The sequence below is a fragment of the Thamnophis sirtalis genome, unplaced genomic scaffold (assembly GCF_051295495.1).
Source record: "Thamnophis sirtalis isolate CommonGarterSnake01/CBP01778 unplaced genomic scaffold, rThaSir2_p1.2 scaffold_3, whole genome shotgun sequence".
NCBI classification, from domain to species: domain Eukaryota; kingdom Metazoa; phylum Chordata; class Lepidosauria; order Squamata; family Natricidae; genus Thamnophis; species Thamnophis sirtalis.
In genome coordinates, this window is record NW_028261383.1 from 129,484,187 (window position 1) to 129,507,142 (window position 22,956).

A 22,956-nucleotide genomic window follows, 5' to 3' on the forward strand; every position below is an offset into this window, starting at 1 on the left:
GGATTCGGTCGGATTGCGGGCAAGGGAGTCAGGTATCTCTCCAAGCTCCCTCTGAAATCCCATCGGGTCCATCAGGCGCCTGGGGCGGAACCACTTAATCAGTTCCACCTCTCTGCAGTGGGGGAGTAGTGTCCTGAAGTCAAGCCTCAGCAAGGAGTGATCTGACCATGACAAGGGCGAGGTCTCTATTTCCATTAATTCCAGATCACGTCTCCACTGCTCCGAGAGAAATATGAGGTCGAGTGTGTGTCCCGCTCTATGAGTTGGACCCTTAACTACTTGGGTCAAGTCCATGGTTGTCATGGAGGCCATGAACTCCTGTGCCCCTTCAGAATGTTCGCCAAGAGACGGTAGATTAAAGTCCCCCAGCACCATTAGCCTGGGGAACTCTACCGCCAACCCGGCTACTGCCTCTAGCAGCACAGGCAGGGCTGTCGTGACGCAGCTGGGAGGTAGGTACGTCAAGAACAAGCCCACTTGAACCCCTAGGTCCAACTTCAAGAGAAGAGACTCACACCCCACAATCTCCGGGGCAGGGATCCTGCGAGGAACTAACGACTCCCAGACGACCAGTGCTACTCCCCCACCCCTTAATTGGTGTCATGGTTGGTGGAGCACCTGGAACCCATTTGGGCACATTTCTGAGAGGGGGACTCCTCCCTCTTGGCCCAGCCAGGTTTCAGTTATACATGCCAGGTCTGCCCCCTTGTCTAATATTAAGTCCCGGACGAGGGGAGCCTTATTCACAACAGACCTGGCATTTAGCAGCAGCAACCTGAGACCAGGGCCCTGCTCTCCTCTGCCACCAGGTTCTTGTGGTGAGCCTGAGGGGCCGGAACAAGGAATCGCTGTAATGTAGCGAGTCCTTCTTCCCCGGTAATGGCTAGCCCTACAGCTCCTGTCATATCTGCCCCTCCCGGTCGTAACCAAAATGCTCCGACCCTCTCCCCCACCCATAGACCCCCCCCCACTCCCATGGCCCCCATTCTTCCCGGCAGGCCACACAAACCATTCACTCTAGGGCGAGGGGTGGATCCGGGCCTCCATCCACTTCTGCTTCTGCACTCAGTGGAGGGGGCTCCAGGTCACACCCCCAGTCCTATCATGTTCACTCAACAAACATTCTGCTCAGACACACCCCACAGTAGTCGTTAAAAATACAATACAGTAATAAAAGTAATTAAATTAATTAAATTAAAAGTGGGCGCATTCACTCTCACAATCGTACAATCATACACTCAGCACACTAGTTAAAAACGCCATTCTTGAGACTGCAGAACAGGCGGTCAGCGCAGTTTGAGGCGGCTGCGGCCGGTAATAATTTGGGGGGGAGGGGTTCCTCGTTCTTTCCCCCGCGTAGTCTGAAAATGGTGCAAAAGTCTGAGGGGACTGGGAAAATTGGCACTAGTTGGGAAAAGCAGGTTCCCCATTCTCCTCGTCCCTGTCCTCTCTCTCTGTGGGGCCATATGTCGCAGAACAATGTGCAGAGCAGCCAGCACGGTAGCAGTTCCTCCTGGCCTGGCATGCTTTAGGACGTAAGGCCCAAAGAGCCGAGGCCGCAGTAGCCAGGGCGACGACAGAAAAGGGCCCACACCGATCAAGATGCCCAGCGGTAATGATGTCCAAAAGCCGCGGTGAAAGAAGAAGAACAGGGAGGGAGGGGGAGCTGCGTCCAGGATGGCAATGGCAGCGGCAAAACAGGCCAGCTGCTCAGTCCCAAGTCAAACTGACACAGACTCACCAGCTCCATGGCTCCACGGACAACAGGGCAGGCACAGCAGCACAACACAGCGGCTCCCCCGAAGCGGCAGGGCCGGGCCGCGGCGGCTGGAGTAGATGGAATGGCAGTCACGGCGGCTGGGGCGGGCGGGACAGGGGCAGGGTCGGCGGCCCCTCCGAAACAGCAGGGCCAGGTCGGCGGCCGGAGCAGATGAAATGGCAGTCACGGCGGCCGGAACAGGCAGGACAGCTGTAGGGTCGGCGCCCCCCCCAAGCAGCAGGGTCAGGCTGCAGCGGCCAGAGCAGATGGAACAGCAGCTGGAACAGGTGGAACAGTAGTGAGCCGGCGTCCCCCCCCCCCCCGAAACGGCAGGGCCAGGCCGACGCCCGGAGCAGGCAAAACGGCAGTCGTGGCGGCCGGAGCCAGTAGGATGGCGGCCGGAGCTGGTGGGATGGCGGCAGGATCAGCAGTGTTTTCTGAGAGCAGCTCTTTCAGAAGCGATGTTTTCTTCCATTAGCTGCTTCTCCGGATCCCCCTTATGTTGTTCTTGCCTTATTATCACCCCCAATTCAGTCCTCGAAACCTCGGCTCCATATCTTTTGGCCATTTTTCCTCAAGGAACCTGAGCGGTATATGCTGCTTCACAATGCTTTACAGCCCTCTCTAAGCAGTTTACAGAGTCAGCCTATTGTCCCCAGCAATATGGGTCCTCATTTTACCAACCTTGGAAGGATGGGAGGCTGAGTCAACCTTCAGCTGGTGAGACCCGAACTGCCAAATTGCTGGCAGCCAGCAGTCGGCAGAAGTAGGCTGCAATACTGCATTCTAACCATTGCGCCACCGTGGTTCTTAATAGGGTTTCCTGCCTAAGCAAAGGGTTGGACTAGAAGACCCTTCCAACTCTGTTGTTCTATAATTGTATAATCTGCTTTGCAAAAAGAAGATCCCCAGCTCAGTCATTGTCTTGAGGAGTACTGGAATCAGTTCCTGTTCTGAGAAACAAGGGATAAATGCTGTCCAGAGTGCACTTGCTGTTTATGATGTTATATAGAGTTATTTCCATTTCTGGGTAAAAAAGGATTATTTTCTTTTTGAAATGCTTCCTTATTTGCCTCCATTGATAATTTTGCATTGATGCTTATATCTTTAAATTCCTTCAGACTGTTAATATTCCAGAAACAGTAATGATAAGTAGTGCTTGCAGAGATCAATGTAATATATGTTGCAGCTTTATGGTTGTGGAACATGGAATTGCAAAAAGTACTATAGCACTATTAAATGATACAATAATTTTCTTACATTCCTGGTGAAAACTTCAGAAGCATTATGTAAAACTATCATGCTTGCCCATTTACTTCTTCCATTTCATATTCTTATAGCATGACATTGTTTGATCCACAGTCTAGATCCTTCACAGCTAGCACTGGATGCTTATTAATTCATGAATCAAATTTACATAGCTGCCAATCTCACCAAAGGCAACTCTGAGTGGCATAGAACAATGGATGCGATGTAATATTTCTTCATATATGAATATGATTATATTTGCTTTCAGAAACTACATAGCTTGTTCCTTTGCAATCAATTTTATTTTATAGGGGATCATATGATTAATACCAATTGCTCAGCTGTTCACACCCGCCAAGCTCTCTGCTGCAAGATGTCAGTGGAATATGATAAATTTCTAGAGTCTGGGCAAAAGTAAGTGGAAATCACTTGTTTCATAGTTATTTTCATTGCTCTTTTGGCTTCATCAGTGCCTCCTGTTCTTTTGATCAGCAGATAAAATAGGAGAATGTTGTGTTTGATCTAATTTTATGTAGTTAAAAAGATGTTCTCCATTTGTTCTCTCATTCCCTTGCATTTTAATTATGTCATTTGTATTGTCAACAATGCATAGATCTGAAAAATTAGGTCTTCTTCAAAGAGAGCTTTGTTATATTTTTGTTATGACCTCCAATGCAATTTTCTTGTCTGAATTTTCTGCAGGTGGTTTTGTCATGTAGACGATGACAACTATGTGAATTTGAAGAGTCTCCGGAGTCTTTTATCTGCTTTTTCACACAGCCAAGATATATATTTAGGAAGACCAAGTCTGGACCATCCAATTGAAGCAGCAGACTATCTCCGGAATGATGGATCAGTGAGCAGATTCTTTCACTGTTGGTTTTCATGAACTGAAAAAAGCAGATTTTTATAGTGTTGCATGTTTACTTTCATCTGGAATTCACACCCTACTTTGTTATTTTTCTAGCCCACCAGCATGGGAGTGGGCAACACTTCCCTTAGCGGCATGGCTTGAAGTGGATTTTTGCAGATGCTATTATTTCAGATTACCATTGCTTCCTTTGTTGTACAGAATTGACTACTGAAAAACTGATTAGTCTTGTCTCCAGCCAGAAAGCAAAATCACAGTCATGTGATTTCCCACTTAGGGCCCGCTTAGCAGTATAGCTGCCTGTCCAATTTAGGGTTATTAGGTGAGGATTACCTGTATGGATTGCAGGCCAAAATGAGTAAACCGATGGAAGAAGAATGATATCCAACAGGAGCACCAGAAAAATCACTAGAGGAGGGCAGTTCAGTCATTTTGGCTTAGATTAAATTATCCATCCTTCACTGCTAGTCATAGCAGGCTAATAAAACTGAAAGCTTTATTTGCAAAAATTAGGCAATTATGCAATTTATAGGCAACATATATTTGTAAATTTCCAACACTTCAGAACACAGAACACATGAAAGATTATTTTTGAAAAGAAATTAAAAGATCTAAGCTTCTTCATATGAAATAAGAAATGTACAGATTTTCACATTTTAAAAGAAATTGCAAAATTCAACTTTGAATGTATAGATACAGTTGTGTTTTCATTCCTTTACTTACACTTGGCTGTCTATCTGTAATTAATTGTAGTGATTATTTTGTTCTACAGCCATAGAATATCGTATTACATATTCTATAGCTTATGATTACAATCCTATACATGTTTCCTTCCATAAGTCTGATTGAACCAATTTTATTGAAGCTATATGAAGAATTAGTTATATGCAAAGAAAGTCCAGAGCTGGTGTGTTTCTTTAAATTCAAATTTGGTTTAAGATTGGTTTCCCGAAGCTCCAACAATTTTCTGAGGCTTTCTAATGGTCAAATAGAATTGATAATGCCCAATTGATCACAAAATGGTCAGCCGTTCTAACTTGTCTCTTGTTTATTTTGCTAGACCACTACAAAATTCTGGTTTGCCACAGGTGGTGCTGGATTTTGCATCAGCAGAGGCCTGGCCCTCAAGATGAGCCCATGGGCTAGGTAGGTGCAGTTGGAAGGCTTGCTCCCACCTGTGGCCAAAATAGAACTAAGGACAGATTCATTCCTTGACTTTTGCTTTTGGCAGCCTTGGCAGCTTCATCAGCACTGCAGAGAGAATTCGCCTCCCTGATGATTGCACCATTGGCTACATCATTGAGGGGCTCTTGGAAGTGAAACTGTTGCACAGCCCTTTATTCCACTCTCATCTGGAAAACCTACAGCGGCTGCGTGGTAGAGCTGCACTCAGACAAGTAAGGACAACTCTCCTCTAAATTAAGCAGATGCTTTCCCCCCACACCCACTTTCTTCCTTAAAAGGCTCTGTTTCATGGGAGTTTCTTACTGAGACTACTGCAAGTTGGTCATCTGCGACAGTACTGATGTAGTACAAACAAAATACAAAAGCCTTTTGTTAATTTCTCTCATGGTGATGGGAAAAACAAAGAGAAGAAATGATGGGCATTTTCAAAGTAAACTTAAAAAATAAGACTTGCTCTTAAATTATTGTTGAGGCGAAGGCTAGGTTTTGAAGACAAAACAATTGGGAAAGAAGTTAAATGTCAGTGTCGAATTTGTATACTTATTTGAATACTATGTTTGGAAAACACATAGTGAAAAAGTACATGACAAAGCAGTTATCCAGGAAGGGAGAAAAAGTAAATAGCATGTAGCAATATTTAAAGTAACAGAAAACTAAGATAAACATTGTAGTTCTGGGATTCCAGGGACGTTTTGTCAATTTTATGAATACCTTGTAGTCCTTGCTTAGTGACTGCCTCATTTAGCAACTGTTCAAGTTACAGCAGTGATGAAAAAATAACTTTACAACCAATCCTCACATTTATTACTTTCACAGGTCTGTCCTGGAAAGAAAAACTGAAATAAAATCATACGCACGGTAGCAATTTCACTTACTAGCCACTTAATAACCAAGTTGCCAGTACCAAATGTACACTAAACAAGGATTACTTGTATTTTAAAAACTGTTCCTGATTATGTTGGCCTTATTTTCACATCCAGTAATATACAAAGATTTTTTAAAAAGCAAATATTTGATTTATGTAAAAAGATACCGTAGCTATGATACGGAGATAAAAATGACAAACCCCCCTCTAATAATTTAAGGATTGTTTAACCTGATAACAGCAGTTGTGGGATTTTATTCATTTCCTCTTCCCCAACTAAAATGTTTCAATTAGTCCTAATCCTAGAGAGACTGTAATATATTTCCAATCCCTGTTAAGTAATTATACTAACTGTAAAACCCAATTTTAGGACTTGAATGCGTTCCAAGTTTTAAAATTAATTCTTTCTAACAAGTGCAATTTTGAATATGTGGGTTATGTGTGTTTTTTTCTAGGTTACCTTGAGTTATGGTGGCCCTGAGAATAAACACAATGTTGTCAGTGTGGGTGAAGTATTCAGTATACAACAAGATCCAACTCGGTGTGTACATTATGTTTTAAATCCCCTAACTTACTTCTTCAATTAAGACATTCTAGCATGAAAACTGAAAATAGCCGAGTAATATATTTACAGTATTAGACTATAACTTACCTTATTCTTTGCAGGTTCAAATCTGTTCACTGCCTCCTCTACCCTGAAACACTGTGGTGTCCTACCGTAACAGTGAAATGACACCTCACCTTTCCTGTGAATCTCTTACACAGCTTTCTTTAAATGAATAGCCAGAGCTACATACCGGAGGAAGAAGAAAGACAAAGCAAGTCCCAGATAAACCAGCCACTCTTCAAAATAATACTAGAGAACTTTGGACAGGGGCACATTATAAATAATATCCACAATGTTTATTTTGGTGTCTTAAATATATCCTTGCTGAGCCATAATCCTTCCCACATTGTAGGAATACACTTTCAATGTAAAGCTGCAGTCTGGCACTGTAGCAATATGGCTGATAAAAAGACATTTATAGAAATGTTTGGAGCAAAGCATAGCTTTTTTGTTTTTATTAGAACAAGTGTTCTTATTTGGGAAGGTAGTATAATCAAAGTATTTTTGTTAATTCTGCTTTACCAACTGTATTCCTGTGGAACCACAGTAGAAATGTTAGAAATGTCATCTCTTACAGGTTGCATATGAGACAAGCCAATCCCTAGCAACTTCTCTGCTCTATGCAGTACCAGAATCTCTTTCCTTCATGGCCCTTTAAAGTTCGCTTTCCTTCTTCCCTTTTCATAAGTTCTCCACTGTTGCAGTCAAGTCCCAAGTGATTGGTCTTCAATATTTTCTAACCACTAATTGTTTCAAAATATTGAAACAGATATTTCTGTTGGCTGGGCCATCATCTGAATCTTACATATTGCATCTAGACTTCCTGGTATGATACATCCAACACCCAGTAGATTGGATCTTTTAGCAAATGTGTTTGTAAAAGGATAGATCATGAAAGGTTTTTTGAGGGTTTTCCACTGGTTCCATGATCAACTTAGTCACTTAATAAAAGATATTTCTGAGTCACTACTATTGTACAGAATCCTTCTTGTAAATATAGCAGCATTCATCAAAAAGCTTTTATGACCCAATCCATACTGTGCTGGATTGTCTGATCTATCTGGTGTTCTGTAAGCTCCACAACAGTTCTGATTGTGAGCACCACCTGACAACTCATTTGAGAGAATAGTTGGATGCATTATTGTCTCTGCTGGGCATTCCTGATACAGCTGATGGACATTTTATTTTGACAGAAGAATCCAAAATAGAAGCCAAGTATTTGCCATCAAGTCGAGGCACAGAAAAATGTAAAAGTTGAAACCAAAATTGTTATATTTAAAACTAACTTAACTTAGATGGAAGCTTGATTTTAATGCACATTCATCTGCTACAAAGAATTGAATTAATCAGGATACAGCTTTGACAAGTGACAAGAAGTTATTAAATTATTATTAACATCATTAAATTATTATAATATATTATTACTGGAATATTAATGAGAGTGATGTGGTGGCCAACTGGTGGAGCTCTCATCCCACAATCAGGAGGCTGTGAGTTTGATCCTAGGTAGAGGCAGGTATTTCTCTCTCAGCATGGTGAGAATATATCTGCTGAATATAACTCCACATTGGTGACAGGAAGGGCATCCGGTCAGTAAATACTCAGCTCTCTTCATTTGCCCAGACTCCACCCTGAAAGGGATTATAGTATCATTAAAAGGAGATAATGATTATTGGAATATTAATAGGGTCCTGATGTTAGATCGCAGTGGTTAGAAGTATTGCAGGCTAATTCTGCCGACTGCCAGCAGTTCATTCCTGACCTGTCAAGGTCAATAAAATGAAGACCCAGATTTTGGGGGGCAATATGCTGATACTGTACTCAAGAGATGCTGTGATGCTGTAAAACAGGGACACACAACCCTTGGGCTGTGGCCCACTACGAGGCCGTAGACCATTCAGAACACGGGCCGCAGATATGGCAGGCAAGCGAAGCTACATTTGTGCACGTTCATCTGCCATTCACACAGAACCCTCCCCTCCCTGCCCCCAAAGTACAAAAGGTTGGAGACCGCGGCTTTAAAGCACCATGAAGTGATATATGTCTAAAGTGCTATTTTGCTGAAGTATCAACTGAAGTGTCACATACAATTGTTCATTCTGTATTGTTGAATTTCTACTGCTTATTGCCTCGGGTATTAAATACTGTCTCTTTTACGCCGTGACTAGGCGGGGAAAACATTTACTGTTCGGCATTTCGTGATTATCAGAAACCCCTCTCCAACCAGCATAACGGAACTATATGAAAAATTGTATTACAATTTCTCTTTCTCTCAACAATCTCCCTACCCCAACTATTATATTGATCAGTCTGCAATGCGCTGGTATCATAAACTCTTAAGCCGCTTTGCAGGTCTCCGTTTTTCTCATAGGGACCCACACCGCAAAAACTCCAGGGGAAAAAAACATGGCGACATGAAGAACCAGGAACCTCCCCTTCGGACAAAGGAGCGGTTGTCCGGATGCGGTTTTACCCCCGGTGCCCCGAAGGATGCCAGAAACCGGACTCGGGCGCTCCCGATAGACCCGAAACGGGGGGAGAGGGGAGGCGCGTCCTCAGGCGGGACTACAAACGCGACACTCGGGAGCCGGGAGGGCTTAAGAGAGGGCCGAAAGCGGCGAAGACAAGAGGACCTCCTTCCCCCTTGTGGAAGCCCCTTCGGGCGCCGCCTCTTCCCTTCCAGCGCTGCCTCCAGCGCCGATTGGAAGTTCAGCCGCCGCGGAGGATGAAGCGCTTCTCTGGACGCCGCGCTTTGGTGACGGGTGCAGGCAAAGGTAGCGTTCCCGGGGGCCGCGCCGCTGGAGCAACCCTGGCGCTTCGGGGACGAGCCCCGCCGCGTTAGTGCCGGTGCAACAACGTTGTGCTCCCCTTTGCAGGGATCGGCAGGGCTGCGGCGGTACGGCTGAGCCAAGCGGGGGCTCAGGTGGTGGCGGTGAGCCGGACCCAGACAGATCTCGAGACCCTGCAAGAAGAGGTAGAGGCAGCGTGACTCCTGCCTGCTCAGCCTCTGCGCCCAGTTGTGGATCTCCTTTGGCTTCTGCCTGGCCCGACCCTCGCTTTTCCTCTGGCCATCCTCTCTTCCAGGAGGGCCATGCCTGGGTGGCTGCCTCTCGCTCAGAGGAAGGACGGCTTGGCTTCTGGGAAACAGCAATACGAGGCAGCTTTTCCACTGGGGTCTCTACATATAGGACTAGATCGGTTCTCAAAGGTTTTAGCCGGGGGGGGGGGTCTCTTGGGTTTTTAAAAAGTGATTGAGGACACCAAAAAGCTTTAATGTATGTGGGTTATATATCACTGATGTGTAGTATGTTAGAAATTAAAACCGAGAAATGTTAAAAATATTTATTTATAAAATACTCCGCCATCCCCTGAAAGAGTATGGTAAACCATGCTTTGAGAATCACGAGTCTAGATAAACCTTGAATTTCATTCTGTAAGGCCCTTATTACCTCAAGCTTGTTCATTTCTATGAGTGGAGCTACACTCCAATTGCATCCTATTTTTGTTAGCCCACCCTCAAAAGTCCTTGTATATGCCAGATGCATGTTCCTATACACGCCGGAAGAGTCCCTATACGTGACAGATCTCAACTATTTGAGGCAAATCTGCAATAGAATGGTCAGCAGATACTACTACATTTCACTACCCATGTGCCAAGTGCATGGCTTGTGATTTTGACCATTGCAAAAGCAGACATTCCACCCTGTCTTTCCACTACATATTTATCATGCCTCAGGGTATCCAGTGCCACTAGCTGCTGAAGAAATAAAGAATTCTTCCATTAAAATTGCTCCCTTCCCTTTGCCCTTTTGCCAAACATTTGAAATACTTTAAAGACAAAATCTGTAGTACTCCTACCAAGGTCACAGAAAAACCTTCAGGGGTGTTCCCATTTTTTCACCAGCTGCTCTAGCCTTTAGGCTGTACTGAAAGGCAAGAGAGTAAATTAACTTCCACCCTGTTTTCTGCATTTGTCTGGCATAGAAGGGGAATAAAATGACTTGACCTAATCTGGAAATGCCTGGGTTTTATAGATTAAAATCTTGTGCCTGGCTTGTTAAGAGTGTCATTGAATAGCTACCACTACCAGATAAGCCACCTGCAATCTCTGTCCCCAAAACAGCACCAATTTAAAAATAATCTATTTACTGCATTTCTCATCATTTTCTCACAGAATTGCGATGAAAAGGGAAAATGTACTTTGTACCAAATGAACTCATCTGCCATTCTTGGGACATTCTTCACATAGTGTAAAACATGTTTCAAGGGCATGTTTTTTTTATTTTTAGGTGATTATTGCAGGATAATCTAATTAGAATTGCAGATGTCTAAATTATTCTTTTTGACTGTCAAAAAAAACCTGGAATGTTGTATGAAAATATCCTTGCAGTTCAAGCTTAATGAAGGAACTACATCTCCTTGGACCTTTGTTTGAAATCAGTATTCTGTCCTGGTAAAATTTATTTTGTATACTTTGTAAGAAAAGTCACTTGAAACTAGCAGCCCTAACACCCTTGCTTTATAATCAGCATCAATCCCCGTGTCCCTTAATGTTGCTTCTATCCTCAGTGCCCTGGCATCCAGACATTGTGTGTTGACCTCGCAGACTGGGAAGCTACAGAGACTGCACTAAGCACAGTGGAAGATATTGATTTGTTAGTGAATAATGCTGCTGTAGCAGTTTTGCAGCCATTCCTACAGGTTTCTAAGGAGGCATTTGACAGGTAATCAAGGCGAGGTGGCAGAAATCAAGTAAGCAAACAAAGAAATAATCCAGGCCAAAGAAAAGATGTAAAAAATTTGAAAATTTAAATAAAACAGGACCCACAATTACCAGGTAACTAAAGGGAGATGTGAGAATTTGGTTTTAGAAACCACTGCTGTAGGTTCCAATTTTCAACCTTAGAGCAATAGCAATAGCAGTAGACTTATATACCGCTTCATAGGCCTTTCAGGCCTCTCTAAGCGGTTTACAGAGAGTCAGCATATTGCCCCCAACAATCTGGGTCCTCATTTTACCCACCTCGGAAGGATGGAAGGCTGAGTCAACCCTGAGCCGGTGAGATTTGAACCGCTGACCTGCTGATCTAGCAGTAGCCTGCAGTGCTGCTTTTAACCACTGCGCCACCTTGGCTCTTGGACTGTAGAAGCAGTTAGTAAAAACTTCCATTAACAAATGGAAGATTATTATTGTCTTAAGGAAGGTGGATTTCTGGTTCCATCCTATGTGCATTTGCTCAGAAATAAATCTCCACCTCACTGCTTTGGCAACTCTCTTTATACTAATTGTATACTTTATATACCGATGCCCTGGATATCATTAAATTGCAAATGATAAATGTCTGATAAATTCTGTGTTGTCATAGATTCTTTCCATTCCACTTTGAAGGGTATATATAATAAAATTTTCTTCTTGAATAAAAACCGAGCTTCAGATGTTAATTTGGTTCAGTTTGCAGAACAATTGTTTTCCTTGTCCTTGATGAAAAAAGTGCAGACTTGTTTGTTTTAGCAACCTGATCATTCCTTTGTTTCCCCAAGACTGGTGATGGGATGGGGAAGACTTGAGGTTTAGTATGCAATCCCTGCACTTTGGGCTTCTAGCAATTTCCCACTTTGTTGCAATTGGCTTTTCTTGGTGTATTTAATCTGACTTTCCTTTTATATAGATCTTTCAGTGTCAACCTTCGGGCTGTGCTGCAGGTCTCCCAGGTGAGAAATCTGCATGATGTTGGAAGGACCATGTAGGACTGTAGAAGCAGTTAGTAAAAACTTCCATTAACAAATGGAAGATTATTATTGTCTTAAGGAAGGTGGATTTCTGGTTCCATCCTATGTGCATTTGCTCAGAAATAAATCTCCACCTCACTGCTTTGGCAACTCTCTTTATACTAATTGTATACTTTATATACCGATGCCCTGGATATCATTAAATTGCAAATGATAAATGTCTGATAAATTCTGTGTTGTCATAGATTTTTGCCCAGAAATTGATTGCCAGAGGAGCACCAGGAGTTATTGTCAATGTTTCAAGCCAGGCTTCCCAACGGGCTGTGTTAAATCACACAGTCTATAGTGAGTATCACTGTAGGAAAGTAAAGGAAAAACAAGGAGAAGAGGAAGAAAGGGGAGCATTTAATACACTTATTTTTTTCTGTTTGCCTGAAGGTGCAACCAAGAGTGCCTTGGATATGCTGACAAAGTCAATGGCTCTGGAATTAGGCCCCCATAAGGTAAGCACCTCTGCCTGAAGAGAAATATAAGATGAAGGAGACGCAGTAACTATAGGACATGCAAAGAGCAAACAAAAATAAAATATGTTGTCATTAGGTGACTGTGTAGAGCTTACTATAAACCAAAACTGCAAAAAAAAATGGAGCCTTATTTTGAAGGAAGAAGGTTCAGTAAGACAGAGTGATATATTTCACCGAGAGCCAGATTAAAATGTTAGCTGTTTTCATAGTGAAAAACCAATTCCTTAAGAGTAACCTCAAAAAGCAGGGATGAATAATGTGTGACCCTTCAAATGTTGCTGAATTCCAACTCCCATTTTACCTTGATCAACGTGACCAGTGATGAAGGATGATGATAATTCTAGATTACCAATATTAATGAGAGTTCTAGACCATCAACATTTCTAGACAGAGTACGTGTCTGTTGGGTGCTTAGTCTAACCATGCATTCATTCTGTATTTCCTTTCTTTGCTTTTCAAGATTAGGGTAAATTGTGTGAACCCGACAGTTGTCATGACCAACATGGGACGCCTAAATTGGAGTGATCCCCAGAAATCTGGACCTATGCTTGGCCGCATCCCATTGGGAAAATTTGCAGGTAATTTGGGAGACAAACATCCTGTGTCAGAGGACAAGAGAGGCTCACTGGGGATCTAGAAACATTATTACAGAGGCAAAGTGGTTAGCAATAACTGAGAAACATGCACCAGTGCTGTGCCTGCTTTAAAGAGCCTATTCATCTGGAATGTATAAGCTTCTGATCAAGGCCTATAGTCTCTCAATTGTTCTATGCCTCTGATAGTGAAGCTGAAATGATTGCATTTCTGGAGAAGCGTTCTCCTCATTCCTTACATAGCAAGCCCTCAGCCAGTTTAGTTAAAGTTAAGTGTTTTTCTTAGAAAAAGGTGATTTTTGTCTTTTCCTATCAGAGATTCAATTTATCCCTGGAACCATATCACCTCATTTCTGTGTTATCAGTATCACACCAATTACAGACAATTTAACAACAACAAAAATATTACATCTGTTCTTGTGAAAAGGAATTTTTGAATTTAATTTCCAGAAAAAGCTATCAGGGTTAGGTATTGCTCACTGGATAGGATAAGAGTAGGTAGTATCATTTGATTTTAAGAATGGGAAACTCCTTCCTGTCTGTGAAAGACTTCAACGGATTTGATTGCCTTCGCAATTGCTTTCAGCCAACCTTCCTGCATCTGTCTTTACAGAAGTGGATGATGTGGTAAATGGCATCCTGTTCTTGTTGAGCGACCAAAGCAACATGACCACTGGTGCCACACTGCCCATTGATGGAGGATTCCTCTCCAGCTAGAATACCTTGTTGGGTAAATTCTTTTGGGATAAATAGCCTGACTCTCCATGATTTATCCAGTTTAGTCTTTTTCAAAATATGGAAGGATCATGAAATGGAACAATTTGATATACAAATAAATCAATAAAGTAGTAGAAAGAATTTATCTTCTTTAATGCAATTAACAGGAAGAGGGATGATGAAATGTTCTTCCATCAGCCGATGACTCTAAAACACTACTTACTTATGGATAAATGTTTATTGTATAAAATAAGAGGTGTTCAGCTCATCACTACACGATGATTAAAAACTGGACCCGTCTCCAAATCCCTCAAAGCTCTCTCTAACCCAACCCCCATCATTCCATCATTCCTGTCAAAAGGAAGGAGTCGCTTGACATCTTCCACACGTCTTACGGAAAGGTTCCTCCCAGGTGGCCCTCTTCTCCAGAGGCTGGACAAGGTAAAGAGACCTCCCTCTTCCCCTCCCTCTTTAGGGGAATTTGATGATTAGTCAAACCACTTAGGAGCAGCAAACAGGCTAATGGCCTGAAAGGCAGTGGTAGATTTGAATAGCACAAGAGTGGTCTGGACTATTGGCTTAGCTAGTGTCCCACTTCATAAAGCACCAATGGCTTGTTCTTCAACCTGTGTCTCGTTTGTCTTTCCTGCCGCACCTGGGGTTCATGATATATTCCCACCACAATGGCTCTAGCACCAAGAGAAGTAGTAAGAAAGGGCTGTTCCTTTCATTCATGAATTATGTCCTAGCAGAGAGCCATGGAGGGTGTGTTTGTTGCATGGCTCCACCCTGGGGGTGGGATAGCACCGAGCTCCTCTTTTTTCCCATGCGGCCCGTTTACATCAACACGTTAAATTAAAGAGACATTTAAAAAACACTGACTTCACACATGATGAGGGACCCCCGCCATCCCCTTGTGGGAACACCCGACAAACTCTCTCCCTCCTCAGACTCTAGAAGAGTCATCCATAACACGTGGAACTCAGGAATGCTCTAGAACACAGTGCATTTCTTGCCAGGCTTCTTCACAGGTGGGGGACAGAGCACAGCACGGATGGCTTCATCAAAGACAGTCTTGAGGCCTCTCTGGGTAAGGGCAGAGCATTCTAGGTACTTCACTGAACCTGGAGGGAGAGGGCATAAATGAATTAGGAACCATGCTTCTTTCTTTCTGAAGACTTCATCAGATTAGGGAGCTTTATTATTTCACTTTTTAAAAAGTATGACAAGGAGAACAAAATGGGTCTCTTAAACATTCTATTCTCTCTACACCATGGGTGTTAAACTTGCGGTGTCACGTTACCATCACATGATATATTGTGGTGTTTTTCCCATTCGTGGAGCTGGGGTGGGTGTGGTCTGTGTGTGACACATCCGGCCTGTGGGCCGCCAGTTTCACACCCCTGCTCTAGACCCTAGTGCTCCACCTGTGCTGGGGCTGATCTGGCAGTTTCCTGGAAATATCTCTTCCAGAATAGGAAATGGTTTGTGGTTTATTCCCTAAAAACTGCAAGGTCACCTCTAGAATTGCTTAATCAGTGTGGCCTGAAATGAAACAGATGAATTTGGAATTTCTCAGGGTGTCCTATCTCTGGAAACAGACTTTCCTCTACATTACTTCATGATTCCAATGTTTCTTATTTTCCTCACCCCCTTTTTCTCCTTCCATCCCGCTTACTGGAAGATGGTTGAAGCTTGAAAGCTTGCACCAGTTTACATAATAAATCTCCTGTCCTCTCCCCTCCCTTCCCCTCCGCCCTTTCCTTTGGATCAATATAACCACTATTCAGGAAAGATGCTATTTAATCTAACAGAAAGGAAAATGGAGGATAACCATCTTTCCCTGTTTGGAGAAAGAGTGATAAGAGATTCTTCACCGTTTAAGTTGGATCAACTGAACTGTAATTGTGTTCTCTAATGCAACAGAATGGGAACCCAACTGCCATTTTTCAGCCAACCAGCCATCAATGTTTAACAGGAAGGGAGCTCCGTAAGCTGCAAAAAATGGGCTGCATGGCTCACTCCTGCTCTAGTTTCTGTTTCTAAGACTCACCAATCTCCCTGGCCATGGCCAGACCTTGGGGATAGGTAATGGGAGCTAATTTCTTATCGCGTAGCCGCTCGATGGTGTCCTTGTCATCTCTCAGATCCAGTTTGGTGCCCACCAAAATGATTGGTGTGTTAGGACAATGATGTCGAACTTCTGGGTACCACTATAAGTAAGACAGAACCGTCAATTCATTTGATAACCAATGTAAGAAATGGATGGAGCGGCAGAGAATTGTTTCAGGATCAAATATAATCATTTCTTGCATTTTAGCTGACCAAAACCTGGTCAACCTTAGAAAGAGGGGGAAGATGGATTGTGTTCTATATCATACACATCTATTCGAAGTATTCTTTGTTGCCATCAACTAAGAGTAAAATATCATTTATTAATCAATAGCAAGAATGTAACAGTCCCACCTTAGGAAAATGATTTTCAATGTGAAAGAAAGTTACCTTGGCTCGGACATTTTCAAAAGATGCAGGGCTCACCAGTGAGAAGCAGATGAGAAAAACATCCTATAAGGATATAAGCAACAGTGTTCATATAAAACAGTCAAGGTGCAAATGTTTTCTTTCATGCCAAGTCAAATCTTGGTTTCCCACCCACCCAACATCAGTCCATAAAAACTGAAATCCCCCGTTTTATAAAACTGATATGTCAGGTGATGTTGACATTTAATTGGCTGGAACTGATATTACTCAGGTCTGGTTCTTATGAAATATGGAATGGGTTTATTGTAGAGTTTGCACAATAGGTCCTATTGGGAAAGGGAGGAACTCAGTTAAACTCCACTTCAGCACTTAACCGAATAACAGAGTTGGAAGGGACCTTGGAGGCCTTCTAGTCCAAAACCTTGCTCAGATAGGAAACCCTAACCATTTCAAACAAATAGTTGTCTAATCTCTTCTTAAAAGCTTCCAGTGTTGGAGCATCTGCAACTTCTGAAGGCAAGTTGTTCCACTGATGAATTGTTTTGTCAGGAAATTTCTCCTTAGTTCTAGGTTGGTTTCCACCCATTGCTTCTTGTACTGCCTTCAGGTGCTTTGGAGAATAGCTTGACTCCCTTTTCCTCGTGGCAGCCCCTTACTTACCGTCTGGGGATAGGAAAGTGGTCGCAACCGGTCATAGTCTTCTTGTCCTGCTGTGTCCCAAAGGCCCAGATTTACGGGCTTTCCATCTACCATGACATTGGCAGAATAGTTATCAAAGCTAGGGGAAAAGGTCTTGTTAGCAGTGGTTTAGTTAGATGAATACAGTCTCAAGATAACTCAAATTCTCTTTTCTCAACTAGTAAAAGTCACTAAATTCTACTTTAATAAAAACATATTTTATTACTTTTGCTTATTAAAATCCCAGCACAACATCTATGTACAAACAACAAGCAGTTAAGATTGAGGTCTAGTTAAAAGTATGGGTTTCACTTCTGTATTATGTAAGCCGCTTACACGGTGGTGCTTTCTGAATCCCTTTTCTACCTTTGTACTTTTTGTTTTTTATAGTAAACTAGCACTACGTGTGCTTAAAAAATAATCTCTTCAGAGACGATAATTGACCATTAACAGCAGTCCCACTGTGGAACAAATAGAAAACCAGAACCATTGAGCAGAAAACTTAATGTTGGACTGAAGAGGAACTCTGATAAATTTTACAAACTACTTGGCAACAGGATTAGATTGTACTGCGTAATACACTGATACATTAAATTCTCTGTGAAAAGACAACTTTCAAATGACTGCAGAAAAAGTGCCTTAAGAGTGACAATGGAATCAAATTTAGTTAATCTGCATATTACACACCAAAGGTTATACAATAACTTATATGTGGAGATGCATAGGCTTTGAAAAGATCATTTTCAAAGCTAAAGCAAGAAAATAAACTGGATCTTGTAAATGTTTAATTTTGTAAAACTGTTTGAGAACAATCCTGGGAATTACTTTTGCCAGCATGAGTTATGTCATAGTATTTCCACACTGTACATGATCATACACAAAATAATATACAATCCTCAAATATCTCATCTTCTGCAGTGATTACCCAAGGCACTTTATGTATAAAGGTAAAGGTTCCCCTTGCACATATGTGCTAGTTGTTCCTGACTCTATGGGGCAGTGTTTATCTCCATTTCAAAGCCAAAGAACCAGTGCTGTCCGAAGATGTCTCCATGGTCATGTGGCCGGCATGACTAAATGTCGAAGGTGCATGGAATGCTGTTACCTTCCCACCAAAGGTGGTTCCTATTTTTCTACTTGTATTTTTTATGTGCTTTCGAACTGATAGGTTGGCAGAAGCTGGGACAAGTAATGGGAGCTCACTCCATTACATGCTACTAGAGATTCAAATCGCCAAACTTTCTGATCAACAAGCTCAGCATCTTAGCCACTGAACCACCACGTCACATACATATACTATGGAATAGTGGCTAATCTTGACTTCTTGGTAGATGTACATGCTTAGTTAAGTTCTACACATAACTTTTAATGCATGATTGAGCGTACTATTATCTGTATAGAACTTGGTCACGCTTGAAGGGCTCCTTGGTGTATCAAATTCTTCTAATACCAGAATCTCAAAACCCTAATATGGGAACAGTTCAAATCACTATGCTTTTGCATTTATCATATCTCCTGGAACCTAAACTTTCTTCCACTCGTACTCACACAGTGGGGATGTATTCTCCAGGGAAGGCATTTGTTGTGTAACTGATCAACAGACAGGTCTTTCCCACAGCCCTGAAAAAATGAAAGGAGAAAGCACTCCTTTAAGCACAATAAATACAGTAAGATAATAAATCCCAGAGTTTGGAGGAGAAACAGATACCCTCTATAGCCCTAAACTTCAGGTTACTAACCCAGGTTTCTTTGCATTCCATACATGGAAAGCACATCTAAATATCATCATTATCACATTGTCATCAGATGGACTGAATGTGGCATACTTTACTACTGATTCCTTCCCAAAACTCTGACAGCTAAAGATATTGCTATAATATATATGTTCCAAATAATGCAATTTTTGGTAATGGATGAAAAGGTATATTTTGCAAAGATTCTTTCCAACATACTCATAATTTAAATTATTAATTATTGGTATTTAAATTACCAATCTAATTAATTACCACAATCAGATTAAAAAATAGAGGAATAAAATGTAACACATTCAAATTCTGAATTATTAACCCAATAACACCTTAATGTTGACATTATTTCACCTTACACTGCAGACCAGCTAGTAACATTATCTTCTGCAAGCTCAAGAACTCTTCTTACTTTGTCTTGGAAAAGCCAATAATTAAACTGGTAGAAATCCATACTTTTGGCCCAAAGATAATGTCAGCCACATGCTGCAAATACGAGTGCTTTTTGGCAGGAAAACAGGGCTGGAACACCCTACTTAGGATAAGAATGTCTCTGTAATAGCTATTCAGAAGGTGGCAAACGTATTACTCCCTGCTATTTATCTTTCAACACTCCCCCTTCCCCTAGCAATTAATGCTGCTTCTACAGACTGTCTTGAGATCAGCACTAGCATTTTTAGCAAACCAAAATATAAGGAATAATACTTAATTTTGCTCTCACTTCTGATTTTGAACCAGGGATATGTTTTTGAGATTAAGGATCTGAATTATAATTCAGAGGACTTTCTCTTGTGTGGCCAATTATAGTGCGTGTCTGAGTATTCAAAATAATATTCATACATTCTCATATATTACATACCAGTGCAAGGCAGTGGTTAGGGCAGTAGTTAGACAGTGGGCTAACCCTAATTCAAGCCCACCATGCCCAGTCACAAATGGTCCCTTAGTGATTTTGGCCCAGGTAGTCTCTCTCGGCCCAGTTTTTCCTACAGGGTAATTATAGTGATGGAAAATGGGAGGAGGGAGCTCTGTGTATACTCCTAAACTTCTGAATGAAACAACTTAGATAATTTCATATCAGAGTGGTGTGCCTGAACTACAGTGCAATGAGAACAGGTGCCTGTCATAAATTAGATGGGTAGATAGATAAGATGTTGAACTCAGATGAAAATTGAGCAACAGTTCACAGCTTTATCACCTACTGCAGTGATGGCGAACCTTTTCGGCACCGAGTGCCCAAACTAGAATGTGTGTGTGCATGCGCTGGAGTGCCGGAAACCCGAAGACCAGCTAACTGGCACACGTATTCCTGTTTTTTGGCCCATTTTCAGGCTGTTTTTTTGGCCCCAAAAAACGCCCTGAAAACTGGCCTGAAAAATGCCCAGAAAAAAACGCCCCAGAAAATGCCCCCCAAATGCCCCGTAAAACAGCCTGTTTCTTTGTCGTTTTTGGGCACTCTGGCACCCACAAAGACCAGCTGGCCAGTGTGCATGTGTGTGCCAGAAACCAGAAGAGCAGCTGGTGATAGCATGTGTGCCCACAGTGAGAGCTCTGCATGCCACCTCTGGCACGCATGCCATAGGTTCGCCATCACGGACCTACTGCATCCTAACAGCAAAAATCGAAGCTGTAAGTTCTTTCCTTCCCCAAAATAAGCCCATGGTATAGAATTCCACCACACAGAGACAAAGCAGTCAAGCTTACCTGTGACTGCTTGGCTTTCATTTAATGTATCCTATGAGGTCATAACCAATGACTTATCAAATAAACCATAACTAAGCATCATCCAACCACCAACAGCACAATCCAACAACAAACCATGATTAAGCAGGTCATTGCTTAGCATGATGCATGAATCATGGCAGTGACTCCTCTAAGCTTAATCAGCAAGGATCGAAAGCTCAAAACTCAGCAGCACATGGCAATTCCCCCTCCCTCCAAACACATGTTGCAAAGTTATGCTGTACAGCCAGTCCAAAATCTGTTCACATTATTCTGGAACCACAGGTGGAAACTTCCACAAGTCCCTCCCCTGCCCTAGCAGGAAAGCACAATACTAAATTAAGATACGATTTGCTGCCTTTCTCTATGCCGCAAAATAGCTGCTTCATTCTGTCTAGTAGAAGGATGGTCTCTGGATACAGGAATCCACGAGGCTTCAAGTCCAGCGTTCCAGTAGCTCTACTGACCAACCTGCTGTATTTTGTTGATATCGCAGAGGGGCCCTTCACAAAATGATCCCCAACCCTCCCTAAAAAAAAAAAAGCTTTTAATGCTTCAAGATGCCCCCGCCAATCTCTGTTATGTAGTAGTCTACTTTAAAGCTCTATTCTCTACTAATTACCCATATCAGCCTCGTAAATCCTTTTCACCCATCCTTCCCCTTGTGGTCCATTTGATTCTCCCACCCACAGAAGGTAAGAGAGCCAGAACTTGGAATCACTGGGGTGGGCACTGGATGGAGTTCTGCCAGTCCTGGTCCTAGTTATTTTCAACTGGCTTTTCTTTCTCTCCCCCCCCCCCCTCAGTCTGGAAGCAAGGTGGACAGGATGCACCATGAATCATCATTCCACTTCAAAGAGGCACCTACACTTTTCGGTACAATGGCAGAGGCCTTTGGGGACAAGGGTTCAAGTGCTCCTTGGCCAGAGAACAGAGTGAAGGACCAGGGATCAAGCAGCTGCTGCTTGAGAAAGCAGTCTTATCAAACCACAGGCTAAGGGGGAACCAGCGAAACAGATTTTGTGTGTGGGGGGGGACCTCCCTTGAGATTGCAGCAGAGTGGGGGAGGGGTGGCGGCAAGAGCTGAGCAACAGAAGAATGGAGAACAAGCCGTCCGTCGCGAGCAAGGCAAAGACTTCAGCAAGGGCTGGCTTTTGCCACAATAGGTGGAGATGGATGGGCGTGTGTGCCCAGTGCTTCCAGCTCCACCTCGCCTCCCCGCTTGCTCCCGACCCGAAGGGAAGGATGAATGCGACCTTCCTCCCCCACCCCACACCGCCCCCTCCTCCTCGGGGGAAAGAGGCGGCAGCCTCCCCGCTCCCTCGCCCAGCCCCACCCTTTAGCTTCTCGCCCAGCGGGCACGCCAAGCACATGGGCTGCCACTTGGGCCGAGCGCCCAAGCCTTGCCCCCCACCCCCACCCCGCCCTCCCCGTCCCCGCCGGCGCTCACCCGTCTCCCACCACCACACACTTGATGGCCTGCATCTGCCCGGGGAGTGCGGTGGGCTGGGAGGGACGAAGGCGGCGGCGAGCTCAGCGCTTTTCCTGCCTTGGCGATGGATGCCGCCCCGCAGTGAGCGAGCGAACGAGACCCGTAGCCGGGCGGGGCCGGGAAAGGAGGAGGAGGAGGAGGGACAGAGACAGAGCGGGAGTCCGGGAGCCCCTCCCTGCGACCCCTCGCTCTCCAGAGCAGCCGCGCGAAAGGAGGCGGGCGCGGAGAGCAGCACTCCCCCCCCGCCCCCCCATCCCGGCGTCTCTCTCTCTCTCTCTGCTTCTTAAGCAGCCTCAGCTTGGGAGCCCCCCACCCAATACTCCGGTATCTTAGCAACTGGCGCGCGTGCTGGCCCCTCGCCGGGGCCGAGCGCTGTGAAGGGGTTGGCGGCCCTTTGTAATGGGGAGGGGGTGGAGGATTGGAAGCCGCTGGCTCCTCGCTGCCTTGGGTGGGGGGCCAGCGCCTTTTTCCCGGGGGGAGCCGGCTTTCTGACCCTTACTGACAGCGGGCTTGCAAGAATGGCATTTATACACACACACACACACACACACACACACACACACACACACACACACACACACACACACACAATATATAATATATAATATTATTTATATATTTATATATATATTGCATAATATTGCGTGCATTAAGCGCACCAGCGTGCCTAACGTCCCTGTCCTACTGTCCCCATTTATTTGTCCCCATTCCCTGTGTTCTTATGTTTGTTCTTATTCCT

General features: G+C 43.5%; 3 protein-coding genes across 5 annotated transcripts in view; 2 read left to right on the top strand and 1 right to left on the bottom strand.

Annotated features, from left to right (window-relative positions):
• RFNG (RFNG O-fucosylpeptide 3-beta-N-acetylglucosaminyltransferase) overlaps nt 1-7,501 on the top strand; it is a 13,770-nt gene extending 6,269 nt beyond the window's left edge. Inside the window, exons 4-9 of the mRNA XM_087710051.1 lie at nt 3,319-3,421; nt 3,710-3,863; nt 4,939-5,024; nt 5,110-5,275; nt 6,384-6,469; nt 6,595-7,501. Coding sequence (XP_087566177.1) covers nt 3,319-3,421; nt 3,710-3,863; nt 4,939-5,024; nt 5,110-5,275; nt 6,384-6,469; nt 6,595-6,661 — 662 coding nt within the window. The 3' untranslated portion in view covers nt 6,662-7,501. The remainder of the gene's footprint in view (nt 1-3,318; nt 3,422-3,709; nt 3,864-4,938; nt 5,025-5,109; nt 5,276-6,383; nt 6,470-6,594) is intronic.
• Nucleotides 7,502-8,957: 1,456 nt separating this feature from the next.
• On the top strand, nt 8,958-18,098 carry DCXR (dicarbonyl and L-xylulose reductase). 2 transcript variants are annotated; one of them, XM_087710053.1, is made up of 8 exons: nt 8,958-9,309; nt 9,412-9,509; nt 11,105-11,259; nt 12,205-12,247; nt 12,511-12,610; nt 12,704-12,768; nt 13,250-13,367; nt 17,649-18,098. In XM_087710053.1, the coding sequence occupies exons 1-8, from the start codon at nt 8,997-8,999 to the stop codon at nt 17,654-17,656; spliced, it is 900 nt and encodes a 299-aa protein (XP_087566179.1). In that variant the 5' UTR covers nt 8,958-8,996; the 3' UTR covers nt 17,657-18,098. The 2 variants fall into 2 exon arrangements, with proteins under 2 accessions (XP_087566179.1, XP_013924646.2); XM_014069171.2 differs by lacking the exon at nt 17,649-18,098 and adding an exon at nt 13,996-14,240 and having other exon boundaries at nt 9,048-9,309.
• Nucleotides 14,229-22,357, bottom strand: RAC3 (Rac family small GTPase 3). 2 transcript variants are annotated; one of them, XM_087710055.1, is made up of 6 exons: nt 22,197-22,357; nt 18,807-18,878; nt 17,241-17,358; nt 16,602-16,664; nt 16,153-16,312; nt 14,229-15,223 (listed from the first exon to the last, which is right to left on the bottom strand). In XM_087710055.1, the coding sequence occupies exons 1-6, from the start codon at nt 22,208-22,210 to the stop codon at nt 15,093-15,095; spliced, it is 558 nt and encodes a 185-aa protein (XP_087566181.1). In that variant the 5' UTR covers nt 22,211-22,357; the 3' UTR covers nt 14,229-15,092. The 2 variants fall into 2 exon arrangements, with proteins under 2 accessions (XP_087566181.1, XP_087566180.1); XM_087710054.1 differs by having other exon boundaries at nt 22,176-22,356.
• Between the last annotated feature and the right edge of the window lie 599 nt (nt 22,358-22,956).